General features: G+C 45.1%; 1 protein-coding gene across 2 annotated transcripts; it reads left to right on the top strand.

The window, feature by feature from the left end:
- Positions 1-202: 202 nt before the first annotated feature.
- On the top strand, positions 203-15,954 carry LOC133913086 (nicotinamide adenine dinucleotide transporter 2, mitochondrial-like). 2 transcript variants are annotated; one of them, XM_062356143.1, is made up of 9 exons: positions 203-684; positions 779-880; positions 2,022-2,110; positions 3,062-3,110; positions 10,494-10,606; positions 14,716-14,810; positions 14,919-15,007; positions 15,105-15,199; positions 15,432-15,954. In XM_062356143.1, exons 1-9 carry the CDS (start codon positions 606-608, stop codon positions 15,651-15,653), a joined length of 933 nt encoding a protein of 310 aa, XP_062212127.1. In that variant the 5' UTR covers positions 203-605; the 3' UTR covers positions 15,654-15,954. The 2 variants fall into 2 exon arrangements, with proteins under 2 accessions (XP_062212127.1, XP_062212119.1); XM_062356135.1 differs by having other exon boundaries at positions 209-684; positions 2,004-2,110.
- The last annotated feature ends 1,632 nt before the right edge of the window (positions 15,955-17,586 follow it).

The raw sequence follows: 17,586 nt of genomic DNA on the forward strand, positions 1-17,586 counted from the left end.
ATAGCTCATTTTCAAAATCAATTTTCTAGATAAGCTAAAAGCATAATTTTTTTAAAAAAATCTAAAAATAAAAGCTCAAATAAACGGACCTTAAGTTCAATGCACTACGTCATCGATCCAAATCGAGGTTAGTGACATGCCCAGACTCCGCTGATCCTGCAGAAACGAGTGCGGTCCATGTCCAGCCGCCCCTGCTGAGGCAAAGAAGCGGCACTGGCCACGCTGCATCGATGCGTCACGTTTCCCGGCTGCATCCGCATCCGCATCGTCCCCATCCTCCTCATCTGGCCATCGCCCATCAGCACCCGCGCGCCGTAGCCCCCCTCCCCTCCGCCAGCACCGACGCGTGACGCCCCACCCCCTCCCGCCTAACTCACGAGGCCACCAGCGAGCGAAGCATCCCACGCACGGGGGACGGAGCGGCCGCCCCCCCCCCCCCCGCCCCCCGCCCCCCGCGGCGCGTTACACCGGCTGTTCCGCCGGAAGGCCAGAAAAGCGAGTCCCGGGATTCCGCCTCTTTCTAGGGGCCCTTTCCGAAGGTGGACTTGGAGAGAACGGCTCCGTACCTCTCGATTTGCGGTTCCTGAGGCGCGCGCCCGCCGGCGATGGCGGAGAGCGGTCGCGGCGGCGCGCGGGAGAAGCTCCGGGAAGCGGCCTGCAACGCCGTCGCCGGCGGCTCGGCAGGTAATTTATGCTCCCCTCGCGTCGGGTTCGGGCTTGACGGCTGGGTTTTGGGTTCTGATTCCTTCTATCTCTGGCGTGGTGGGTGGTGTCGCAGGGGTGATCTCAGCGACGGTGCTGTGCCCGCTGGACGTGATCAAGACGCGGCTGCAGGTGTACGGCCTCCCTTCCAACCTCTCCTCTGGCGCGGCACCACCTGGTAAGTTAGCTCGGCTCACGCATGCTTCCCCTGCTCATTCGTGCTTTTTGCTGCCTGGTTGCATTATAGATTTGGGAAGTAGCTGGTTTCCGTGTGCTTCTGCATCAAGTGAGCTAGACTCTTGCAGTTTGTTATTGAAAGAACATGTTACCGCAAATATAGATTCCTCCTATCTGTGGAAGGTAGTCTCTCAATCTAGCACGACGCTAGGAACCAGGTGGATCATGCTCATACTTCTGCAGATGACTAGAGAGCATACTGGTGAAGGTTGACGCATGTTAAGGAGAGACTGATTGGATGTGTGGGGTGATCAGGGGATCAGGAGTTCAAGGCATGTTTCGGAAAAGCAGAGCTGGGGTCGAAATGGAGTAAAAGGGTGTAAAAACTCCCAAATATATAACTAGCGTAGCTATATTAGGTTGAGTAGTGCTAGCTGAGGCACATAAATCATGCAAACTGATAAACCGTCAAAAGACATTTGGATATAATGTAGGGTTTTCCACCTTTGGTCATGGCCTAAATCATAACATAAATATTGAAGAAGGTGTAAGGAGCTAAAACTTATCCATCTTCTGTGAAATCTAGCTTCTGCTGCACTGTCTTTGGAGCTTGTTGTAGAGCAGTAGATGCAACTTTGAGGCTGTACCAACGCACCATTTAACATTGTTTGATATTACATTGGTATAGTAACTAATTGTATGATACAATTGATTGAATACTGAATGAAACATTGACCCTGAACTTAATTATTTATATGAGGGCATATATCATCATTTTTGTGAGGTAAATTGCATGCTTTGTTATGTTATACAAAAATTGAGTGCTTTGTTGGATATTCTAAAACCATGACAAAATAAGTGTTAGAAGCTAAAATTTTCGTAATGTATGGTTATGGCTTGAGAGATGTGGTGCAATATTTATGTCGTTTGCTTTATTTTGAGGATCAACATAGTAGTCATGATAGAAATAAATGTTGGATACTCAGGAACCGCTGATGATATTATAATGTATTCCGAATTTTAAATGCTATCAAACTGTCTTCATATGGTTTTGTGGTAAATTTATCTATCTATCATATGCCTATTTTTTTGGTCTTGTTTTCTGATTTCTGTTTAAATTTTAGGTAGGGTGATTATTTCAGGTTTGCAGCATATATTAAAAAATGAAGGCTTGCCTGGGTTGTATCGTGGCCTTTCTCCAACAGTTGTAGCACTATTTCCGACTTGGGCTGTAAGGAACCATTAATCTTATGTCTTCTGTCAGCATTGTTAACTGTTTTACTTTGATGTAAGATAATTTTAGCTGAGTACCTTTTTCATGTTTTGTTACCCAAGTGTGGTTCTGTTGAACAACCAATGAGCTATAAATTCACCTTATGCTGATTTGATGTGATGGCACTAGGTTTATTACATATTTTGAGTCAAGGCTAAAATCAAAAGCACCAGATTTTGGGAAGCATGTGTTGACATCTTAATGCATTTTTGCTTACTAGCAAGGGTCCCTCTAGTTACTCTAATGTACCTTAAAAAACCAGATTGAATTATATATGATGTAGAGATAAGAACGGAGTTTTATCACGAGAGGGATTACATTGGTAGTTTGTTGGGCAAGTGGTTTATGTGGGTCTGTGGGATCTGCTGGTATGGCCCATTTGTCGGTGCTCTACTTTTTTAGGGGAACACAAGGCCTTTTTTGTGTTTTCTTTTAAGGTTTTCTGTAGTAGTTTTCTGTGGGTGGTCAGCAATGAGTGGACAGATGGAATATGCACCTTTTGGTAGTAGAAATTTGTGATTCCCATCCTCTTGGATGAGCCTCCTAATGGAGTTTGAATATCTACGAAGCATGTGTTTAGAATGTGGCAGAGAGAATGTCTTGAGCAGGTACGTTCCAACAAACATTTGTTTTCATAAGTAGGTAAAAACACTGCTGCAGAATGTGATGTTCTTTTTTCTTCTTGTTTTAGAATTTTTCGCTCTGTTTCCCAGTTTGAACCACTTAGGACTCTGAAGTAATGAAAACTCTGATTGTGCACAATGAAGCTATGGGGAAAATAAAACGATGATGATTGATCTTTGATCTAGGCTCTTCAATTCATTGAATTTTCTTCACTAATTCTCAATTTTATATATGGTACATACTACGCAGCAAAACAAGTATATCTACCTTTTTGTGTGTCTGCAGGTAACCTTTTCGGTTTATAATCACGTGAAGGGTCTTCTTCACACGCAAGGTTAAAATACAACTGTTCTCTATCAGTGCTTTAGATTTACCAATTTGTGTGTTTATGTGTGAAATGCTGAAGCAGTGGACAGAGGCCACAAATCCTTCTTGTGGTGGTGGATATTGTTAGCAATAAGCCTTGATATGTGCAGATTTCCAACTAGCAGATTAGGGAGAATAATAGCCAATTAAAGTAGTAATGACTGTAGTTATTAGCTGATTGACCCAGGGATTTCTAGCTAGCAGATTATGGAGTAATAGTCAATTAAAGCAGTAATGGCTGTAGTTATTAGCTGATTGAACCAGGCCATATTGTAGTGATCAGTAGTGTATAAATAGAGAAGAAAACAGAAAAGGTAGCAAGCCATTGCAGCAAAAAAAAATACCACTGCTAGTGTATGTGTGTCTTGGTTGAGTTCCTGGGCTACCTGTGAGGCTGTAGGTCTTTCAATTGGTATCAGTAGGGTGTCATGGCGGGTGAAGATGGCCCTTCTGCAGCTCCTGCGCCTGTGGTACAGCGCGTGGTGAGAGATGTCGGAGGCGCGTACCCGCTGCTCACCAAGCACAACTACGCCGAGTGGTCGGTGATAATGGAGGTGATGCTTGAAGCCTGCAGCCTTTGGGAGGCCATGGACAAGGGCAGCGTGGATAAGGTTGATGACAGGTTGGCAATGGAGGCCACCTTTCGCGTAGTCCTGTCGGAGATGATCACCTCCCTTGCGAAGAAGACGGCGAAGGAGGCCTGGAACGCGATCAAGACGATGCGCGTCAGCTCCGAGCGCTCTTGCAAGGCGACTGCCTAGAAGGTGAGGAAGGACTACGAGGCGATCTCCTTCCGCCACGGTGAGTCAATCGACGACTTCACCATGCGCCTCATCGGGATCGTCCACTAGCTGGAGGTACTCGGTGATCCGGTCGACGACGCCAAGGTCGTGGCCAAGTACCTGCGGGTTGTTCCGCCAAGGTCAACGCTGATGATTGAGGAGGTCACGGGATGGCTCAAGGCAGCGGAGGACTGCCTCGACCCGGGCCAAGTGCTGCCATAGACATTCGATGGCAAGCTGCTGCTCACGGAGGAGCCGTGGCTTGCGCGCCAGAAGAAGGCGAGCTAGCGAGGGGGGTCGCGGTCTGCCAAAGGCGACGACAAGAATCGCCGCTCCCGTGGCTCGCGCAAGAAGGGCGCGGCTGATGGCAAGAATGCTGCCCGCAACGACGATCGCGACGCCTGCCGTAATTTCGGGCGTATCGGTCACTGGGCTCGTGCCACCAGCCCAAGCGAGGTCAGGCGCACCTCGTGCAGGAGGACGACTATGATCTTGCGCTACTAATGGCGCATGTCTGAGCGCTGAACGACGACACCGCGCCGGCGTCGATGTCAATCCACCTCGATGAACTGCGAGCGCAAGCGTTCCTCGGCGAGGCGGACGCCGGTGAACTCCATGAGGGCTAGTACCTCGACACCAGCGCCACCAGCCACATGACGAGCCGCAGCGACGTCTTCGCCAAGCTTGATCGCGCGGTACAGGGAACCGTACGGTTCGGCGACGGATCGCTCGTCGAGATCCACGACTGCGGCACGGTGCTGTTCGCTGAGAAGAACGGCGAGCACAAGGCGCTCTCCGACGTCTATTTCATCCCACGCTTGAAGAACAGCATCATCAGCGTCGGCCAACTCGATGAGTGTGGCTCGAAGGTGCTGATCAAGGATGGCGTGCTACGCATCTGGGATCGCCGGCGCCATCTCATCGCCAAGGTGAATCGCGGGTGGAATCGGCTCTACATCCTACGCCTCAACGTCACGAGCCCCATCTGTCTCGCGGTGCAGCACAACGCGACTCGTGGTGCTGGCACGCCCGCTACGGTCACATTAGCTTCGACGCGCTGCACCAGTTTGGCTGTCAGGACATGGTGTGTGGTCTTCCGCGGCTAGAACACGTGGAGTAGCTCTGCGACACCTGCGTTATGACGAAGCATCGCCAAGCCCCGTTCCCAGCCAAGGCGAAGTACCGCGCAGAGAGCGTCCTAGACCTCGTCCACGGCGACCTCTGCGGCCCCATCACGCCGGCGACGCCAGGCGAGCGCCGCTATTTTTTGCTGTTGGTAGATGACGCCAGCCGCTACATGTGGCTGGCGCTTCCCACAGCAAAAAGTGATGCTGCAGCGGCCATCACGAAGTTTCAGGCTGCTGCGGAGGTGGAGAGCGGGCACAAGCTCCGCGTTCTACGCACGGACAATGGCAGCGAGTTCACCTCCGTTGAATTCGCACGCCACTGTGAGGACCAGGGCGTGCAACGGCACTTCTCCACGCCGTACATGCCGCAGCAAAACGGCGTGGTGAAGAGGAGGAACCAGACCATCCTCGCTACCGCACGCGCCCTCCTGAAACAGCGGAAGATGCCCGCTGAATTTTGGGGCGAGGCTGTGACCACGGCTGTCTACCTTCTCAACCGAGCGCCGACGAAGAGTTTTGACGGCGAGACGCCATTTGAGGCGTGGCACGGGCGCAAGCCGACGGCAAGCTACTTGTGTACATTCGGGTGTCTTAGTTATGTAAAGGATACATGACCATGCCTGCGGAAGCTCGACGACTGCAACACCCCGATGGTCTTCATCGGCTATGAGAATGGCTCCAAGGCGTACCGTATGCTCGAGCCCTAGTCCCGGTGCGTCCACATCTCCCGCGACGTCGTTTTTGACGAGGACGTCGGCTGGGACTAGGAGGCGGTGCTACAAGACGGTGGAACAGCCACACCTGACTTCCATGTAGAGGCAGTGGTCAACTACATCCACCCAGGCACGTTGGCTCCGTTCGCAGGCAGAGCAGAAGGCACTTATCCTGCTGCGCTGGCGCCCACGCCCGTAGGGGCGTCCTCCGCGGCGGACCCACCCGTAGGTCCGCCTGTGGGCCACACATCGACAACGCTCGCAGGGGCGTTGGGCCCCATTGCAGGCGGCGCATCCGTGCCCTTCTCGTCCGCAGGGGCAGGGGCCACACCCACAGGAGCTTCTCCTGCGGCGGCCTCGCTCCTGTAGTTCGTCTCTCCTCCGCCAAACGACTCTGCCAGGCTGGATGCGTACCACGACTCCTCCCCTCTCCGTTACCGTCGCATCGACGACATGCTTGGAGGGGGAGTGCCAATCGCGTCGTCGATGGTGAGGGGCTGTTGCTGGTCAGCGAGGAGGGAGAGCCGCGCTCCTTTGTTGAAGCAGAGCACGATCCAGTATGGCAGGCGGCCATGCGCGAGGAGATGGACTCCATCGAGCAGAATAGGACATGGTCGCTGGTGGAGCTTCCTCATGGGCATCAACCTATTGGGCTGAATTGGGTCTTCAAGCTCAAGAAGAACGAGGCAGGAGTAGTGATCAAGCACAAGGCTCGCCTCGTCGCCAAGGGCTATGTGCAGCAGCCAGGCATTGACTTCGATGAGGTATTCGCACCCGTTGCTCGTCTTGAGTCCGTTCGGTTACTGATAGCTGTTGCTGTACAAGATGGCTGGCCGATGCATCACATGGATGTGAAGTCGGCTTTCCTCAACGGCGATTTGGGGGAGGAGGTGTACGTCGCGTAGCTACCGGGCTTCGTCGTCGCCGGAGCAGAACAGAAGGTGTTGCGCCTGCAGAAGGCGCTCTATGGGCTGCGGCAACTGCCGCAGGCTTGGAACGAGAAGCTGCACACGACATTGCGAGCTCTCGGGTTCGAGCAGAGCCCGCATGAGGCGGCGATGTACAGGCGTGGCCATGGTGACTCATTGTTGCTCCTCGGGGTCTATGTGGATGACTTGATCATCACTGGATCAGCCGAGACGGAGATCAACTGCTTCAAGGAGGAGATGAAAGCGAGGTTCAGGATGAGCGACCTTGGGTTGCTCTCTTTCTACCTTGGCATCGAGGTGCAGCAGAGTAGCAGCGGGATCATGCTGTGCCAGGCGCATTACGCCAAGCGCATCCTAGAGATGGCGGGGATGCAGGACTGTAACCCTGCGCACACCCCCAAGGAGGAGCGGCTCAAGCTGAGCCGTGACAGCATGGCGGCGGAGGTGGACGTCACTCAATACCAGAGGATCATTGGAAGCCTCCGTTATCTTGTCCACACGCGGCTGGACCTCGCTTTCAGCGTGGGGCACGTGAGTCGCTTCATGGAGCGGCCTACGGAGGAATACATGGCGGCAGTGAAGAGGATCATGCGCTATGTGGCTGGGACGTTAAGTCTTGGTTGCCACTACAGGAGGACAACGGAGGCACAGCTTGTCGGGTACACTGACAGCAACCTCGTCGGCGATGTTGACACAAGGAGTACATCCGGCGGTTTGTTTTTCTACGGCAGCAGCTTAGTGAGTTGGCACGCTCTCAAGCAAAAAGTGGTGGCACTCTCGTCCTGTGAGGCAGAGTATGTTGCTGCCACTACCGTAGCCACACAGGCGGTGTGGTTGGTTCGGCTGCTCGGCGACTTCAAGGGGAGGGACGCCGACACCGCTGAGCTGAAGATTGACAACAAGTCAGCCTTAGCGCTGATACAAAACCCTGTCTTTCATGAACGTAGCAAACACATCGATGTGCGCTACCACTTCATCAGGGAGTGTCGGGAAGATGGGAGGATTAGTGCTGATTTCGTCGGCACTAAGGATCAACTCGCTGACATTCAAACGAAGGCACTTGGGCGAGACAGATTCTATGAGCTTTGTGCTAGGATTGGAATGGTCAACATCAATTCCAAGTCCACATACAAGGATTAGTAGGAGATTGTTAGCAATAAGCCTTAATGTGTGCAGATTTTCAGCTAAGAAATTAGGGAGAATAATAGACAATTAAAGCAGTAATGACTGTAGTTATTAGCTGATTGACCCAGGGATTTCCAGCTAGCAGATTAGGGAGAATAATAACTAATTAAAGCAGTAATGGCTGTAGTTATTAGCTGATTGACCCAGGCCATATTGTAGTGGTCAACAGTGTATAAATAGAAAAGAAAACAGAAAAGGCAGCAAGCCATTGCAGCAAAAAAAAAAAAACCCACTGCTAGTGTACGTGTGTCTTGGGTGAGTTTCTGGGCTACCTGTGAGGCTGTAGGCCTTTCAGATATGCTTGAATGAGATTTTTTTTCCATGCATCTCTGATTTTATTATCAGTTAATCAAGCATTTCAAATGAATGCTATGGACAATTTTGATACTATGTTGTGTGAACCATATATATTATTATTTATAGCACGAATATGTTCAATATAGAGAGCTTTTGGCCAGTAGAAAATTGTTTAATTGAACATCTGCTGCCTGCTCATTATGGTCGATGTTCCTGGATCTCATCAAGATGCTTCAGCTGAAAGCAAATCATGCTTTCTTTTTTTTAAAAAGAGCATACTAATTGACTATTTGACTGAATGGCTGACACAATCGCTCTAAGAGTCTACATAGCATCTTTACAATGATATTTCATTGGATTATTGGATATGGACTACTGTAGAGCTTGTTAGGTGCATTCTCAGTGACACTGGTCATATTTTTGACTGGTTTAAATGACCCAGCAAATGAGAGGTAACAGGGAGTCATACTATCCCAGTATTGTGGAGGCTTAGGCTTCATGTGTGAGTGCAGCGGCTTTAGCTCTGTTTGCTATATTAACCACATAGGAACCTTCTTTTTCAATCATAATAGCAAATTTTACTAAGAATGGCAAATATCCAGTAGCAACCTGTTAGCCTGCTATGCAGCACAGCATATCATATCAATCCAAAGGAGCCTAAGTTTTAGGGTGACCTATACCTAGTAGAGATTGATTGTCGCATGAATATTGCTGTTGCATACTTTAATCACATTTATTAAGCCACATCCCTGGAGGAAGTAGCTAAAGGGTGAGGTACCCATTCAAGTATGGAATCAAGAATCTTCAGTTGAATCGTTTTTAGTCTTTGACAGAATCAGACTCCAAAATGGAACCTTATTGCTCGATTCGATCCTGTGAGAGGTGGGTTGGAAGAACACACACGCGAGCACACTAGGCACAAGAGTTTTCTAGCTGCTAACAACTTCTAATGTTTTTAGAACATCCAAGGCTTACTATAACCAGGAGGTGTTCAGCCCAATATATAGCTACAAAAACTGACTTACTGTTGCAAACCTACATATACTGTTGCAGCAGTAACTGACCTCTAACAGTAGCCGCCATATTGTTGCAAGCCGACATAGCAAAAAGATTAAACTAACTGACCTCTACCAGACACACAAGGATTACACTAACACTCGATATTCTACTGGAGTTATGAAGTTCACAACATTTTTGTGCACAAATTATAATTTTAACCTTCATTTTATACTTCTTCACCTTTGCCTGCAATTAGGATAACTCATTGTTTTCACGAGCACATAATAGATGTAAGAAGGGTCAAAATTTGACAGTTTAGAAATGTAGGATCATACAGCAGTTAATTGATTTATAATTAACATGTGGATTGCTAGAATCAAGCAGGCTAGGACCTACATTAGGACCATTGTTTAACGGTGATAAGACTATACTAGAGGCTTGAGAAAGGTCATGAGACTAGAGATCTACATTCTTAAGATTCAAAATTGACTCCAGTCGAGATTCTGACAACACATTTGCCCACACGCAAATTATATTTGAGCCTTCTCTCTCTCTCTCAGACATTTGGATATTATTTCTGATGTTTATGTTTGGGAAGTATTTATACTGTACTAGGGTCTAGGGTTCACATGCCGCTCTCGGATCTTCTGGGGCTTTTGAACTGGAAAGAGTTCAGTGCGCACCCCCCCCCCCCCCACACACACACACAAACACAAAAAGAAGAAGAAGCAGATATACATATATCCTTAGTCTGGTCAATGAGTGCATATGAAATCATGAATTTAAAGATTGTGTAAAAGATTCAAAATTTCACTATGTGAAAGGGACTCATCCTTTTCTTTTGAACAAAGGTAAGGGTGCTGGCTTGTATGGTAATTTAATGATTTAATTAATTATTTGGTTTAATGTCTTGTTATACCGGTTTCATAGCTGCCTTTCTGATTCAGTGGCTCTTGCATGTCATTAGTGTTGTCTGTTTATTTGCATTAAGAAGTATGGCCAAACCAGGGATATTATCAAAATGTAGCATGGTTAAGCATAGGTAGGTCCTCGTCCTGTCACTAGCCACTAGCCAACCTTTTTTGCTTTTTGAAAGTCTTAGCTTATTTCTGGCTTTCTGCAGCTGGAGTTGCATGTTCATGATGATGTATGATATACTGGTGTATAATTCCTGTGGTCAATTTGATTAAACTGTAAACTCCAGCTCAAGTTTATATCAATTGCTGTCAGGATATACTGTTCTGTCTTTGTCAATGTAGATGACAGAATTGAGGCGTAAACTCTGTACCTACTCCTAACAGTACATGTTCATTATGCAGATGGTAAAAACAATGAACTGTCTGTCCAAGCAAATATTCTCGCTGCTTCATGTGCTGGAATTGCAACAGCTACTGCAACAAATCCATTATGGGTTGTGAAGACTAGGCTACAAGTATGCTATACTGTAATAATTTATGTTTGTCTATGTTTTCGATAGGTGGTATTTATCTTCAAAAGAAAGGCGTATCACTTCTGAGGTTTTATAGTTTTGCATATTTTTTCGACAGCTAAGATTATCGTTCAATACCCTTAAAATGGTTACCAAGGTGGAAAGTACCATCCGATGTGTCACTGACATGGCCGCCCGTTGCCCTGTCATCCTTAGATGGTATTTTCCAGCTCGAATCTTTTTTGTGATAGTATTGAGTGAAGCTCCTGTGAGATTGCAGGGGGTGATAGTAACTTGGCTCATGATAATAAATACTGCTCTTACCTCTGTGTTGGTCAAGGTGCATGACGGTTTGGTGAAGAGGGCACTATTCCAGGTGTATACATGCCTTGGTAACACGGGCCATGGTTCAATGAAGTGAGGATATCAGGCAGTTAGTTTGTCTTCTGTTTATTTCTATTATTAGTGATTACTGGTATACATAAATCCAAGGGACAAACAGTAGGGGTGCTTAACATTGCTAGTTACAACGGTAGAGATAGCTCCTGTAATGTTTTTGCCCTACATCCACACACACAGAACAATCTCATCCTTCTAATTGACTTCATCCAACACTTCCTAATCATTTTGTGTCCTGCATCCCTCAAGCAATTAACAACTCTAATAAAGCCCATCTATCATCCATCAGTTAACTACCTCAGCTTCCGATTAATGTGCCTAATGAAACCCTTTTCTTGTATTGTTCTTTCAGTATCCATTTTTTCATATGCTTTTTACAACGTGGATTCCACGTTGACTAGTGAAAGCAAAGTTATTAAGTCATGTACGAGGTGTCAAAAGATGTCATATTGTAAACCATTGTCCTCGGTTGTTGGAGAGTGAGTGCAAGGTGCTAGGTTGTCGTAGATGTGTCAGGATTTATTTGCTTCTTGGTTGTTACCATTCTGGACATACATACTCTTCTAGCAATTCAAAGTTGGTTTTTGTGGCTTGCTATATGAGCTGCACTCTAAGGCATTTATTTCCTGCACTAATATGCCTCTTTACTAAGTCTGCTGCATGTAGAGAACATTAAAAGTTAACACCAGATGACATAGTGTTGCGTGAAGTCCTGTGATGACCTTTATTTCAATAGAATTCTAAGCATTGTATCATGTGAACTGTTCATGTTTGACTTTCCTGCTTTTGTTTTATCTTGTAGCAAAGAGATCGATTCTTATGGTGCTTTGTACACTTGAATTGCAACACTAAAATATTCTGGACATATGATCGCATCCTTAAACAAACCTTTTCGCTAATAGTAGTTAAAATTATAACTTGTTGTCAGCTTTGGTTCTAGAACATAGATTGTAATTGTGAGGAATAACTTGGCAATCATTCGATCTCGTGATCGGACACTTTTTGTCCTGCTGTGAGGATCAAGCAATTCCTCCCGAGTCTTCCTCTACTCAGATTCACTCCCCTCTCTGTTATGGGGGTTCCTTTGGATATTGTGGCTGTCTTGGCAAGGCTTCTGGAGCTGGTGGCCAACGAGGATGCGGTGTCGTTTGATTTCCTCACTGTGCTCCCATCCCTCCATTCCTTGTGCTGCATCCTGATGAAATAATCATCACAAAGCAGTGGCATGTAAGGGGAGTTGATGTGCTCAAAGAAACTGAAGTTTCTAGAAAATTTTAGCCCAAGAGAGGTCGTGAGGGAGTAATATTAGCTGTAGCAGGAAGGAGATGGGGGTGATTTGTGCAGATATGGTGGGTTGATCACAGAAAATCCTAACGCCGCTGGCAGCTTTTGCCATAGATGGGAATGCTTTAAAAAAGCAGTGGCATGTAAGGGAGCATATCAAATTCGGAAAATTTCCGGTGGCATAATTTTGCTGTATAGTGGGAAAGCCAACTCATAACGTATATGTAGACCATAATTTTGTATACAAGAAAAGAAAACTAACCATACTTATCTGTAATTAACCCCCAAAAGCTCAAACTTTCCAACTGCTACCGCCGCCTTCGAGCTCTCCTAGGTGCACCATCTCTTTTTTCATGCCTATAGTGTGTCCTCGCATGTTTGGACCATAACTTAAACTGCAATCGAATTAATATCTACCATAATTTTGTATACAAGAAAAGAAAACTAACCATACTTATCTGTAATTAACCCCCAAAAGCTCAAACTTTCCAACTGCTACCGCCGCCTTCGAGCTCTCCTAGGTGCACCATCTCTTTTTTCATGCCTATAGTGTGTCCTCGCATGTTTGGACCATAACTTAAACTGCAATCGAATTAATATCTACCTTTGAATCTCCGTGCTGGACACATTTGCAACAACAAAGTGTCTGATTTCTACATCTTAAGGATAAAGACATGGTTGACTAAACATTCAGTTTGTGTGGGGTCATTCCAAATTATTTCACATGAGGCACCTTGTTTGTAGCATGTTTTTTGTCTAGGATCACGAGTCTGTGAGACTAGGATAGCGAGGTGTGTGTACCTTGCATGAGGCAATTCAATAATATTGTGATGAGGCAAAATATCTGTTGTCTTTTTAGTTGGGAATCAAAAGGCTATATCAGGTATTGCCACTTGCATTTGGTACATAAAAATATGATCATACCAGTGAGTCCTAACATAAACATAACCTTTTTTTTTGTTTCTTTGAGCACCGATTGCATCTGGATATTGTTATTTTAAAGAATGGTAGATTGAATTAAGGCCAGCTTCCACATTTTGTTTTGAGAAATCAGTTTTGAAGATCACAGTAGAGTAGTCATGAACTGAAGTTAGGTGGTAGGAGTAAATCGTTTTCTTATTAAAGAATGAACTAATGAATTTCTGAATGTTTTTTACTTAATGCAGCATAATTACATAGAAATGCTTCAGCTTATTGATATGCTTGCATTCTCATACGTAGTTACCCCTATGTTTATTGAGACTAGTCCAGTGAGTAAACTGGTCATTTGTTTGTCAGTTCACTGATTTATCGGTTCAACCGCAGTTTAGAATGCTAATATTTTCTGAATTTTGAGTAGATTTTAATTCACATTGATAAAAGTGCACTAATTTTACTTTTGCACATAACTTCGAGCCCTGTTTTGACACAATGGAAAGCCCAGCTTTGGTGTTTGTGTGTGTGTACATGGTGGCAAAGCCAGCAGGTCGGCAGTTTGAATCCTGTGTAGTGCATGGGATTAAATAGCATCATGCTTCTAAGGCACATTGCCTACCCTTCTTTGCCACATGGCAAAATTGATGATGCAGCAGCCACATCACCTAAAAGGCTAAAACCACCCACAAAACCAGCCTAGGACGTTGTTTGCTCTGGTGTTGAGAGTTGAGGGACTTATTTTGTCGTTTTCGGACATGAGAGACGGAAATTAAACCGAGTGAAGAGTTGGGAGACCAAAAGTAGACTTTTTCCTTTTATTTTTTTTAGAAGCAATCCTTCAGCGGGACCAGACACCAGGCTCAATTCTGGGATTTTCCTGATGAAACCAATGTCACCTCTGGTTAATAGCTATCATTTTGTTTCAAAGAAAGATTTTCCAAGACATGAACATAATATTTAGTTGAGCTAATGTCAGCCTTGTAAAGGATGATGCTACCAGTGGTGACTGGCTGAAAAGTTAACTAGACGTTTGCCTAACCAGAAAAAAATATTTTGTATCTTATGTAACAATTCAATTGAGTATTTTATCCATTAACAGGCTATTGAAGTTTCGGAGAACTACTTGAGTGTTTTTTAGGGATGATTGAAGCTATGATTCACAGGATATTTAGGGTTTGTTTGGCAGAGCTCCAGCTCCAAGATTTTTTGGAGCAGAGTGTTCCTAGCTCCAGAAATTTGTAGAGCTGGAGCTGTGGTTACATCAAGAGTGTTTGGGTGAGTCATTTTGTTTCCATTTTATTCTAATCTTTGCCTACAAATTCAAGATCTGACGTGGAGCTGGGAGCTGGAGCTCTACCAAGCCTTAGAATCGATCATTTACAATCTAGTGTTCATGTCTTGAATTAGTAGCTATTACTTGTTTGAGGGAGCATATGTTATCTTTTAACACTTGCATTTCTGTGCCACCATGAATGATGTTTAACCATTCTTGTATCCTATTTTTGCTGTTGAAGACACAAGGGATGAGATCTGGTGTAGTGCCTTACCAAAGCATCTTATCTGCTTTACAGCGGATTGCAAAAGAAGAAGGAATCCGTGGATTGTACAGGTAGATTGCATCTAACAACAATGCACGCTGCACTGGTTCATTTTCTTATTTTTCGTTTAACTATCTATTGACCGAGTGTGTCCTTGATTCTTTTCTCCATGATGATAGTGGTCTTCTTCCTTCTCTAGCTGGGGTAGCTCATGTAGCCATCCAGCTCCCAGTCTACGAGAAGGTGAAGCTACACTTCGCTAAAAGAGGTAAACACAACCTTTTTTTTCACTACAGCAAATATGGATAGAAGATTGATCATCTGCATGCAAGAGATTGACAGCAAGTGCAAGTTTCTTTTTCCAGACAATACTACAGTTGATAATCTCAGTCCCACACAAGTAGCTATTTGTTCGTCAGGATCCAAAGTAGCAGCTTCCATAATAACGTACCCACATGAGGTATGTTTATTAATAATTTCCTAGTACCTTTTTCCATCAACATTACTCTTTTTCTTCTCCATCCTTTGGGATACCTGAATACCATATTATTCTCTTCTTAAGCTGTTCACGATGTATTTATGTCAGGTTGATTCTTTTAGTAATGCTTTGGAGACGTGTAATAGGCATTTGAAAAGGCTCTTCCTTTTCTTCTTCCAGTTTCAAACATTCAGATGTTGACTTATGTTGGCAGGTTATACGATCCAAATTGCAAGAACAAGGCTGTGATCATCATGGTGCTATGCGGTACAGTGGCGTAACTGACTGTATCAAGCAAGTGTTCCGGAAGGAAGGTTTCACTGGCTTCTACCGAGGCTGTGCTACGAACTTGCTGAGAACTACCCCAAATGCTATCATTACTTTTACCAGTTATGAGATGATCAATCGATTCATGCACCAGCTCCTGCCCCACTAATCAAACACTTGAAGCCAGCAAAGTTTAATTGAGATTGAGATTCTGACATAATCGTCAATCTAGTTGCGCGTTTAATGGCTGGTTATCATGGTAGCATTGCCATTTGCCCATTATTGAAGAAGTGGCGGCTGTTAAACACAGATTTTGGTGAATGAGATAGACCAACCGTGGCATTCTGTTGTGGCGTGATAGACTTTTTCCTTGTTGCATGTGTTCTAAATTGTTGGTAGAAGTCAATGCTTGTCTTCCAAATCTACTGATATGTTAATTCTATTTGTGCGACTTTTTACTTTCAGACAAACATTTGACCGGTCGTTACAGTTGGATTACATATTGCATTTAGAAGCAATCGCCAAGGGATATGTCCAGAACTATCCAAGAAACAAGGACCCCTGGGAAGTCAGGGACATTGTCTTGTACACCGGTATATCCAAGAAACTTCTTTCTCGTGGCCAGCACATGGTAAACATCTATTTTTTAGTTTGGATTTGACGGAGCCTCTGGTGATCCAAATTACTTTTGCAGTGATTTGAACATGTTTTAAGCCAGATGTGAGATGGGTACTCAGTTGTAACCATCTGATCCGTATATTGACCGTGGTAAGCCTGCACGGATTACCGCATAATAACTCGTCTGATCAAATGCCATGCATACGCAAGGCTAGTATTTGGACTGCTAGCAAGCATGGATGGCAAGGGCGTGCGTTGTTCTCGAGAAAATTGGGCAATCGTCTGGTATAGCAAGTCCAGACCTTAAGAATCGTCGTTTGGTACCTAACTTTGCCAGAGAACCTTGCCGGCTTTGGCAAGGTACGCTGCCAATGCTGGGCAGGCTAGCCTCTTATAGCTCCCAAGTGCGAGCTACCAAATAATGTTCTTCATTTACTTCAGATCATGATGACATCTTCATATTTAGATTCGAGGATCTTCCAAAAGATAAATGAACACTGCTTTCGAAGTGTGAACAGTACCCCCACCTCACAAAGAAAAAAACGCGACCACCTTTGTGTTTTTTTTTTTTTGAAAAAAAAACCATGTTCGTTGAATGGAAGGGATTTGTATGTTCACGCTTGTAAACGCGAAGGAGATGCAATACAATATAGAGGCACCTTTTTCATTTGTGCTGAGTAATTAATTTCTATGTGTATATTTTCATAGGTTTATGGAGATGGAGTAATTTGCCAACAGTGACACGGGTGAATGTACTCTTTTCAAAGTTTTTTTTTTTCTGTTGAACCTTCAATAAAGGTTTAATGAACACTTCTTAACTGTGAAACTTTTAACTCACTTATGACTTGAAAACGTTGTACTCTTTTCAACCAACGATTAGTTTGTAGAATCGTTTGTGATAAGTAATTATCGCAGACATTTAGTGTTATAAACTGTTAGTGAGAGTAATACGTGCCGAATATCTAACTATAGTGTATATGCGTATAAAGAGTATATCATACACAGACAGCGTATATACGACGCATATTCGGCAGCTCCAGATATCACGGAACCAAGTCAGCGGTACCTAATACATCCGGAGTTAAGGAAATATATACCAAGAAGGCTTAGATTGGTTACCCAACCCGATATGACCAGTATTCAAAACAAATCTATTTACTTGGACATCAAGGAAGACAACTTCCTATCGACTACTGCTGAATAGGAGTAGATACCTCACCCCTATATAAGGTAAAAAGGATGGGAGAAACAAGACAAGACGAGAGAAGAAACATACGAGGGAACAATAGAGACAGGCAAGCATCAACAGAGGAGCTACTCGGCAACTTTAGTCCTAGAATAGATTAGATCCAATCAACTCCTTGTAATAGTCTTAGCCACCTTGTTTGTACTCGTGATCATCAATACACGACAACAACACCCCCATAGGACGTATGGGTATTACTCCAATCGGAGGCCGAACCTGTATACATCGTTTGTCTCGC

The sequence above is a fragment of the Phragmites australis genome, chromosome 1, assembly GCF_958298935.1.
Source record: "Phragmites australis chromosome 1, lpPhrAust1.1, whole genome shotgun sequence".
NCBI classification, from domain to species: domain Eukaryota; kingdom Viridiplantae; phylum Streptophyta; class Magnoliopsida; order Poales; family Poaceae; genus Phragmites; species Phragmites australis.

What these genes read in the sequence shown, in the direction of transcription:
- LOC133913086 (XM_062356135.1), top strand. Translation starts at nt 606, where the DNA reads ATGGCGGAGAGCGGTCGCGGCGGCGCGCGGGAGAAGCTCCGGGAAGCG. An exon ending in CTCTGGCGCGGCACCACCTG is followed by an intron (nt 881 to 2,003) that starts GTAAGTTAGCTC and finishes TTTAAATTTTAG; the next exon opens with GTAGGGTGATTATTTCAGGT. An exon ending in GGGTCTTCTTCACACGCAAG is followed by an intron (nt 3,111 to 10,493) that starts GTTAAAATACAA and finishes TTCATTATGCAG; the next exon opens with ATGGTAAAAACAATGAACTG.